The following is a 9,991-nucleotide window of genomic DNA, read 5'->3' as shown; positions in this document are numbered from 1 at the left end:
AGCCAGGCATGTTTGTACCTTGGCGCATTGCTATTATGATGGTGCGAAATTGACAACTGCGTCGCTCTTAAATTAGCAAAGACACTTGGGTAGGGCTTTGTGCCACGCCAGGTGCAAGATAGAGCCCTATAAGCAGTAGTCAAAGTAGTCACACCTGGTCCGTTGAGAGGTTGTAGTATGGATGGGATTGATTCCTTTGAGCTGAGTGGGACAAGGTATACATCCTTAATGGAACGGCTGCCATTGGCAACCACACCAAAACGACCTCTGCTGCTAAAATAGGAAAACAGGGAGACATATGCCACCTCTTCCTCCTCTGTTGCTGGGTGAAACCGGATCACACATAACTCCTAATTAGCAAAAAAAAAAAAAAAAAGATGTTAAATATTAATAGATTTCCAATATTATTGTACAAAACAGAAAGAAATAGTAAATCTACTGCTTGCCTTTGTAACAGAGCTCTTTAGTTTTGCAACATAGTCCCACACTGTTTGAGGTAGGATTCGTCCTCCGATTTGTATAGTATCAGGTAGATCCTACGCACAAGAAATAAAATGTGTTGTTCAACGGATGATAAAAACAGAACTTTTATGATAAAAGTACAATATTATGCAGTACTATACCGCTTTAAGATTTTCAGCAGATCCTGAAACCAGATATCCCTTGGTGACAAACTTGGCTACAGTGAGCATATTTAGGAAGCCTTTCCATACTATATCTTGCTTAGCCAAGAACAGAGAAGTCTCCCCATCAGCTGGGGATTCAGAGATCACCGTCCTGAGACACAAAACACAACAGCACAATGACAAACATATCCAAACATTATGTTGATTTTGCTTAAATGTATACCACCTAAAACAGAATCAAACGGAGTCATTCTATTGTACAGTTCTTTAAATACCTTGTGGATGTGCCATAGAGTCTGGGATCCACAGAAGAAGATGGCTTCATCAAGATAGATTTAGGTAAAGGTTTTGTTGGTGGTTGTGAGGAGGCAGGTGCTGAGGGCGATGCGGAGATACTCTCTTTAAGAGGAGCATATGGGACTGATGGATTATGGGTTGTGTTACTGGGGCCAGAGGTGACACCAGACAAAGTAGAGAACCTGCTTGCTGCAGTGCGGGGGTCACGCCTTGTGATGGTTACTGTGGATACAGCAGGGATCACAACTGGTGTGTATGCTCTCTTTGGTATAGTAGTTATAGGAGTGTCTGGGGTTGGGGATGCAGGGGACTCCATGACAGGGGAAGCTGGAGACTCTAAAGTAGGGGAGGCTGGAGAGTCCATTATAGGGGAAGCAGGGGATTCCACTATAGTCAATTCTGGAGCGTCAATAATAAGGCGGGATGAAGGATCCATTAGGGATGATGTTGGAGAATCCATGTCAGGTGAATCAGGTGGTGCCCGTAGAGGGGAGTCATCTCCTGCAGACTTTCTCCAAGAGAGTTCTTGTTTATCACTTGTTTCAGACACCTTGGGTTTTTTCTTTGCGGGTTCCTCCTCCTCCCCCGCTAGTATTTGGCCTTTGGGAAGAAATACAAACATTTAAAAAAGAAACAATGGGTTATTGTATAGATATTGTAAAAACATATTTTTAATTCACCTGTGCATATCTTGCATTTCAGATCAAAGAGGTGAGCCTTGTGCTCAGATGTTGTGTCCTTCAGCATGCATGCAAGAATATCTGGTACAGCCCTGCCCTGGCTTATTCTGGTCTTGAGAGCAGGAGCAAGAAAGCTTTTCTTTTGTTCCTGGGAAGCAACCTATACAGACACAAAACAATCAGACTTAACACACAAAATGTCACAACATCAATTGTTTTTCATGAAAAATGTTCACATGGACAAGGAGAGGCAATATCATGACCAAATAAATACATTTCCATCAATTAAATGCAAATGAGGCAGGTACACACCATGTTTCTATCAGGTCTTGCGGGATTCAAACTGGGCAAATCAACCTTCACTGCTTCAGGCTTCTGCAACAAACTTATCGTTTTAGCCGCTGCATTCTTAGCCTAGATACAAACAAACGATTGAAGAAAATAATCACGTCTGACACAAACACTACTTGATCATTTACATTTAATATTTCTTACACTATACCTCTGTTGTTTCTTTTGCACTTGGCTCTGATGCTTTGGTAGCCTGCATATCCTTCTGGCTCATCCTGGCCAGTCTGAAAGGACTGATCTCTCCACGTACAACACAACACAACAAGCCCTAAAGAGAGAACCCATACTGGACAGTCAGTTTGCTAAAAACTAGGGCTGTCAAAATTAGCGCGATAATAACGAGTTAACGCAATCATATATTAATTTGATTAAGAAAAAATGACGCAATTAACGCATGTTGTCTTTGACCCCTTGAATGACCCGTATTGAGGTGTTTGCACAGGGCGCGCGACACTGATGAACAGTGGCTGTGCCGCCAAGTGGTAGTCTCATAGAAGGGTGTGCAGCCAGATTGAAAAGAATCAGCACAGAAGTTGAATTATGGAGAAAGAAGGGATAATGGATGGGAAGTTTATTTTCAAAACTTTGCCAGGGCCACAGTCATGTCCAGGATACACGAGTGGTATGACACAGAGAAGGCAAAACTAGCTATGAATTTGGACAACACAGCTTCTGTCGCGCTTACTGGTGACTATTGGACATCGCTAGGTAATCATAGCTATCTTGGAGTAACAGATCATTACATCGATCAGGAGTGAAAGCTGCATTCACATGAATTGACTGTAATGAGAACTGATGAGAGGCATATGGCTGACGTATGCGCGAGTCATTGTATGGATGTGGCGGGTCAGTGGAACATTGAAGAGAAAGTGAGCACGCTGAACACAGACAGTGCTAGAAATATGATTGCAGCTTTGAAACAGCTACCATTCAAACACCTGCCGTGCACGGCTCATAGTATTCAACGCTCAGTCACAGTGGCTCTACAAAACAGTGCATTTGACGGTGCACCTGCTAAATCTCGCAAAGTGGTTGGCCACTTCAAACATAGCCCACCTAATACTGCTGAACTCAAGACACAGCAAGTTGACTGTCAACATCATCAGACATTATTTTGTTTTTTGTTCCACTTTACATTCAATAATTGTAAGTAACTAATTGATTACAAATGCAGTAAGTGACAGTCAGTCAATAAAACCCCCTTGAGATCAATTGGTCTAGTTTTTACTTATTAAGTACATTTGATAATCTCATTTAACTTCAATTGGAGTGGATTTGAAATAGAATTTTAAAAATGTGATTAATCGTGAGTTAACTCACCATTACTATGCGATTAATCAACTAAAAAATGTTAATCGTTTGACAGCCCTACTAAAAACATAAATAACTATGAGATGACCTAAACATTTTTTTTTATATATATATCTATTGTTATGTAATCTTGTTAGTATTAAAATGTATGGTAAGAAAAATTATTGCAAAACAGAAACAAACCTTGTTCCTTGGATCTTTCAGGTTGAACATGATAGTTCGGTACTTGTTCATGTATTTGCTGTCTGTGTTGCGAAAAATGTCAAACATCTCCATCTCAATGCTGGCGACAACCTTTGCAACTTCACTCTCGGACATCTCCAAATCCTCACAATCACACACCCTTGAAAAATGAAAAGGCAGTTAGTCGTCACATTTGTTGTGCATCACTGCTCTAACAGATTGAGATGCATTTTAACACTTTTAATTGTTGCAAAAGTGCAAAAGCCACAAATATGTTCCTGGAGCCACAAATATGTTCCTGGAATCTATTATGTCATGAAAAGAATCGGTTTTGAGAAAAATACCACAAAGTGAGTTAACTATAATATTTGTTTGTTTGGTTACTATAGGCGAAAGACTTATTTACGTGATGTAGATGTTATTTTCTTAATATTATTAAATTGGAAAGTAATTGTGGTTGTTGGAAACAAGACAAGAATGTAATGTTATTTTCTCTAGTGCGCTTGTTTTTATTTGTATTTCATGTCATGCTCATGCTAGGATACCTAGCCTTGTTTTTAAGGGAGCCTATTGTAACATCTGGTTAGGGACTGCAGATGAAAACTAGCCTTTTAGCCAATTCCAGCATAGTTACAAAAATGTTTATTAATATGCACTGTCCTTGACAAGAAAAGATTGAATTAAATTTATATGTGGATCACACTACTTCCAAAATGTACATATTTTATTAAAATGCTACTGAAATATAGATGACTGAAAGAATGTATGTAACATGGTCAGTAAAAACACACTGAATATATGAATGAATAATATGGTGTATCATTTCCTAAATGATGTAAGTTAAAGACTGTTATTGCATCCTTATCAAATCATGTCCAAAATATTAATAATAAACTATTTTGGTTCCTACCAACATCACTTTAACTTCTCATAGGGATAAAGTCAGATTTTTCAAAAGACTTTCATATAAGCCTGTAGAACAGTTCTCACCTTTTAAACAGGATGCTGCTGAGGGAGCGCTGGATGCTCTGTCTGACCTGGTTATTGGGCTGAGAGGGTCTGGAGGAGGGAGCACTGGGTGCAGGTGGCACCAGCAGATTTCTGGTTTCGTTCAGCAGTGTGGGGGCTGAAGAAGACTTCTGGCCTGATGCTGAGGCTGACGTGTGGCTGGATGGAGGCTGGGGTACAGGTTGCTTCTTTGGTATGACATATGTTGTCTTTGTGACCATAAGAGCCCCTGTTTCATGGTGTCTGGGAGCTGAGGTGGATGGGGATGGTGCAGCTGGAGACAGACTACTTTCTGCTTGGTGTGGTAGTAAAGAGGGATCTGATTCTACAGATTGCTGCTTAGGCACACCACTGTTTACTGGCTCCTTTGCCTTTTGTTGAGAGTAGCTCTGTGATGAGGCTGGCTCAGTGGCAGGCTGGGAGGAGGGAGCCATATCTGTCGAGGTGTCCTCAGGAGGTTGTTTTGAAGGAGTTACAGCATCATTGTCAGCCTGTTTACAGTCCTTTATAGCTGTTAGAAAAAAAGAACAGGGCATTTCATGAATATGAATTACCGTTAACTGTGACATCAACCAACATGTGCAAATCATATGCAAATCAGTTTAAGGTAAAAAAAAAAACGTATTAATCAAATCTGCTATCATAAGTTATAACGAAAACCATTAATTCTACTACGGCACTTTTTGGAGTCAATTATTCACTTAACCTGCATGTCTTATGACTGGGGGAGGAAGCCTGAGAAAACACAAGGAGAACATGCAAACTTCCAAGCCAGCCAGTGGGTTTGAACAGAACTTTCGACGGTGCTAACCACAACAACAATACACACAACTAAATACAAATGTTTTCTGTTGCTGTTAAATATTTCTTTGTATAAGTAATGTGGACTTATGTTGCCCTGTATTTGGAATTATCTTTAGTTGAAAAATACTCAAAATGCTAATTTTCCATCTGCAAATAAATATCTGAAGAAACCTGTAGTTGATATTAGAAAATTACAGATAGAGCCTATAAGACATGGTAATTTCATGACTGTAAATTAATAAGATGAAACTAGAGACAAAAACTGACATTTACCAGTTTACATAAATAACTGAAACTCAATAAATATATAACTGGAACTCATGTCAATGTATTTTCCATTAACAAACTCCTTCATTACAATGACAAATGGAAACACATAACGTTTCCTTTTTTGGCTAATTTTCATGTTTCATTCTGATTCTTTAAATGGTGCAACTGGCATCAATCGGACATTAATAGTCTGTTTATAATGTACTTGCAATGTTACAACATTACATAACATTACAATTAATACTGGTTGAATAATTCAATGACTACCTTTCTGAAATATTTTCATTAGTAAATGTGGTCAAGTGCCTTTATTCAGTTTACACAAAAAAGATATTTTCAGAATTTCTATTCATAAATATAGTGCCCTTGTAAGCTGCCTGAATAAAGACAATCTAAATGTTGCCAAATAAGGGTTGTACTTTGAGGTCACAATGCTTCATATTAGGGAAGTGTTTAATTCATTTAAATTCTTGAATATCCATGACACAAACTTGTTTTTTTACAAGAAACAATTATGGACAGCAATATTTGTCACATGCTATACTATACTGGATTACCTGCATTGAAGACTTAACACACAGGATCTACAAAGACATATCTATGTTAATCTGCTTTGCATCTTACTTTCTAAAATTACCTTATTCAAAGGAAAAACAACTGAGCCCAAGATAATACATAGTGAAGCAAAGTTGTGTGCTTACTAAATCTTTAGATGCAGATATTCACTATTTGAGATATTGATGAAATGTTTTTGTACCAATATTTATGCATAGATACTAGCATCTCCCAGTTTTTGTGACTGCTACATGGAGAAACATTACTACACTTGATATGACCTTTAAAGCATCTTTTACGTCACTTTTATTGATAAAACCTGTCATTAAGTAGGCTTGATTGAAATTGCCTATTGCAGGGGTGTAAACTCAGCATCCCTAAGGGCCACAGTGGAAAATTAGAATCACATCCAGGGCCAGACATGTTGAGTTAATTGTTTTTATGTCATCAAAAAAGTCAAATATCTTTGCCTGTACCATTGCAGGTCTCATATAGTGGACAAAAATGTTGACAAAAAATGTTGAAAAAAGGCCTGAAAACATTGTAAAAAGTGACAAAAACTAGACGGGACCAAATTTATTGTTAATCTAAATTTATATGGGGGATATGGGGGGAAAATAATGTGTCATAATGTGTAGATTGTTTCTCAATCAATGAATGTTTACTTGGCTCAATTGCTTTAAAGTTCCCAAAAATCTTCATAAGAAGCTTGAGTAAACATTTCAAAGACCATCACTGAGTAGTAGTAGAACTATCAGTTTCAGGTGTATTATATAAGATCATTATCCCCATATGGAAAAATCTCAGCGAGCAAGACATCCACTGTGAAGATACAAATGTGTGTTTTGGGAAAGCACACCAGGTCCTGGGGCCTGTTGCACGAAAGTATGCGGCATATGTTTCACACAATGAGCTGCAGCTTCTAATGGAAAGTAACGAGGAAAGGGAAGAATATCCAAAAAGGGTAATACGGCTCCTATCAAACGGAGAAAAAAAGCCCAACATAGCGGACCCAAATGAATGTGTGGGGGTGTAAAAATATAGCCTTTGCCTCAAAAGAAAGCAGAGGGAACTAATGTTCCTCGGGAAATGGACCAAGGACTTTAGGCTTAATTTCAAACCCTTATTCACAACGTGAGAACATGTTTTACAACCATGCACAAATCTCTATAAGATATTCCTAAATCTTTGTACAATCAATGTTCATATAGAACAATCAGAAAGGGACAACTAGGAAAAAAAAGTAAGTGACTTCAATACACGCTGTGAGTATATGTAAAACAATATTCATGTTTTTTTATTCTTCTGACAAGTGACCGCACCAAAATAAAAAGATTAAGAAGCATTGTGGTGTTCCCGTTGTGATGAATGTAAACTACACTACATACGTACTGTATAAAAGCCACATTATTAGTCCGGTGATGTGGGACTAATTGAGAAGGTTATGAAACCAATGTAAGCTATAATAAAAAAAACATTAGGCCCACTTATTAAGGAGTAACACAAACTGCCCTTTATTAGAGAAGGACAAGCAACAACAAAATGAAATCATGAATGTATTGGTCTCTGACCAGTCTGCCCTTCTTATCATCTGGGAACACCGCTACATTAATATCGTCACACATAATCTTCGGAGCGCGTCCTGTGACCTGAACCTGAGACCAAGGACACTGCGCTGCTCATCTCTACTTTATCAGAGAGAGTGGACACTGATGCGACTTGCAGGTCTGCGGACAGGCACCGGCCACCGGCCGCACGCCAGGCAGCCTCGAAACAGTACCGTCCCACCGGGAAAAGTGTCACTCCTCATCAGGGTGCCAGGTCAACCATTCCTAACCATCTAAACAACTGTAGTAGGGTTTAAATCCAACTCGCGACAACTATAGTGACAAGTAGGCTAATGCATGTTAATAAAAATAAAGCAGAACACATGCAGAAGACAACGGAATAACTGTTAAACACGTTTATTTCGGATCAGACGGCAGCCGATTTGACACACAAGACTCCAGGATTAATCTTAGCCTAGCTGGACCAGGCTAGCCGCAAAGAATAAATCTCCATGGTTACTTGGCTGGGTTTAATTCAATCTGGTTTTGTGCAACCGAGTCGTAGCTAAATTCATCCAGTATAACTTGAATATCCCGGCTTAATCCCTTATCCGGGTTTCGTGCAACAGGCCCCTGGTCTCCTCTAGTGACCTTCAGTTTTGAGACCACCACTAAAGTTTATCTTCGGCAAATCAAAGCCAAGAAGAAGATGCCTCGACTTCCAGTACTTGAAATAGTTTATAAACTTTTTAATGTCAATAGATGACCTCTCATGTCTCCTGCTAATATACAGTGAGGAAAATAAAGAATTTGAACACCCTGCTATTTTGCATGTTCTCCCACCTAGAAATCATGGAGTGGTCTGAAATTGTCATCGTAGGTGCGTGTCCACTGTGAGAGACATAATCTAAAAATAAATAAATCCAGAAATCAAAATGTATTATTTTTTAACTCATTATCTGTATGATACAACTGCAAATAAGTATTTGAACACCTGAGAAAATCAATGTTAATATTTGGTACAGTAGCCTTTGTTTGCAATTCCATTGGTCAAACGTTTCCTGTAATTTTTCACCAGGTTTGACACACTGCAGAAGGGATTTTGGCCCACTCCTCCACACAGATCTTCTCTAGATCAGTCAGATTTCTGGGCTGTCGTTGAGAAACACAGAGTTTGAGCTCCCCCTTCAAAGATTCTCTATTGGGTTTAGGTCTGGAGACTGGCTAGGCCACTCCAGAACCTTGATATGCTTCTTCCAGAGCCACTTCTTGGTTATCCTGGCTGTGTGCTTTGGGTCATTGTCATGTTGGAAGAGCCAGCCTGATCCCATCTTCAATGCTCTAACTGAGGGAAGGAGGTTGTTCCCCAAAATCTTGCAATGCATGGCCCCAGTCATCCTCTCCTTAATACAGTGCAGTCGCCCTGTCCCATGTGCAGAAACAAAAAAAAAACCCAAAGCATGATTCTACCACCCCCATGCTTCACATTAGGGACGGTGTTCTTGGGATGGTACTCATCATTCTTCTTCCTCCAAACACGGTTGATGGAATTATGACCAAAAAGTTCTATTTTGGTCTCATCTGACCACATGACTTTCTCCCATGACTCCTCTGGATCATCCAAATGGTCATTGGCAAACCTAAGAAAGGCCTTGACATGTGCTGGTTTAAGCAGGGGAGCCTTCCGTGCCATGCATGATTTCAAACCATGACGTCTTAGTGTATTACCAACAGTAACCTTGGAAACGGTGGTGCCAGCTCTTTTCAGGTCATTGACCAGCTCACCTTTCTTAGAATCATTGAGACCCCACAAGGTGAGATCTTGCATTGAGCCCCAGTCCGAGGGAGATTGATTGTCATGTTAAGCTTCTTCCATTTTCTAATGATTGCTCCAACAGTGGACCTGTTTTCATCAAGCTGCTGGGCAGTTTCCCCGTAGCCCTTTCCAGCCTTGTGGAGGTGTACAATTTAGTCTCTAGTGTCTTTGGACAGCTCTTTGGTCTTGGCCATGTTAGCAGTTGGATTCTTACTGATTGTATGGGGTGTACAGGTGTCTTTATGCAGCTAACGACCTCAAACAGGTGTATCTAATTCACAATAATAAATCGAGTGGAGGTTGACATTTTGAAGGCAGACTAACAGGTCTTTGAGGGTCAGAATTGTAGCTGAAAGACAGGTGTTCAAATACTTATTTGCAGCTGTATCATACAAATAAACAGTTAAAAAAAAACGTACATTGTGATTTCTGGATTTATTTTTGGGGATTATGTCACTCACAGGGTACATGCACCTACGATGACAATTTCAGACCCCTCCATGATTTCTAAGTGGGAGAACTTGCAAAATAGCAGGGTGTTCA

The 9,991-nt window shown here is 39.5% G+C and overlaps 1 protein-coding gene and 1 long non-coding RNA gene across 24 annotated transcripts in view; one reads left to right on the top strand and one right to left on the bottom strand.

Annotated features, from left to right (window-relative positions):
- The window catches only part of si:ch73-181d5.4 (death-inducer obliterator 1), a 40,495-nt gene that overhangs the window by 9,744 nt on the left and 20,760 nt on the right, over positions 1-9,991 (bottom strand). For all 23 annotated transcript variants that reach the window (XM_034877200.1, XM_034877199.1, XM_034877201.1 and 20 more), the window contains 9 exons: positions 4,439-4,967; positions 3,449-3,608; positions 2,106-2,222; positions 1,916-2,017; positions 1,604-1,763; positions 902-1,523; positions 624-777; positions 447-536; positions 155-350 (listed from right to left, as the gene is read on the bottom strand). In XM_034877200.1, coding sequence (XP_034733091.1) covers positions 155-350; positions 447-536; positions 624-777; positions 902-1,523; positions 1,604-1,763; positions 1,916-2,017; positions 2,106-2,222; positions 3,449-3,608; positions 4,439-4,967 — 2,130 coding nt within the window. The remainder of the gene's footprint in view (positions 1-154; positions 351-446; positions 537-623; positions 778-901; positions 1,524-1,603; positions 1,764-1,915; positions 2,018-2,105; positions 2,223-3,448; positions 3,609-4,438; positions 4,968-9,991) is intronic.
- The window catches only part of LOC117947863, a 17,290-nt gene continuing 9,102 nt past the window's right edge, over positions 1,804-9,991 (top strand). The window contains exon 1 of the long non-coding RNA XR_004657340.1: positions 1,804-1,817. This is a non-coding gene — a long non-coding RNA (uncharacterized LOC117947863). The remainder of the gene's footprint in view (positions 1,818-9,991) is intronic.

This window comes from Etheostoma cragini, chromosome 7 (genome assembly GCF_013103735.1).
Source record: "Etheostoma cragini isolate CJK2018 chromosome 7, CSU_Ecrag_1.0, whole genome shotgun sequence".
In the NCBI taxonomy this organism is placed as follows: Eukaryota; Metazoa; Chordata; class Actinopteri; order Perciformes; family Percidae; genus Etheostoma; species Etheostoma cragini.
Note: the sequence above shows the minus strand (reverse complement) of the source record. Positions and strands in the feature narration are given on the sequence as shown.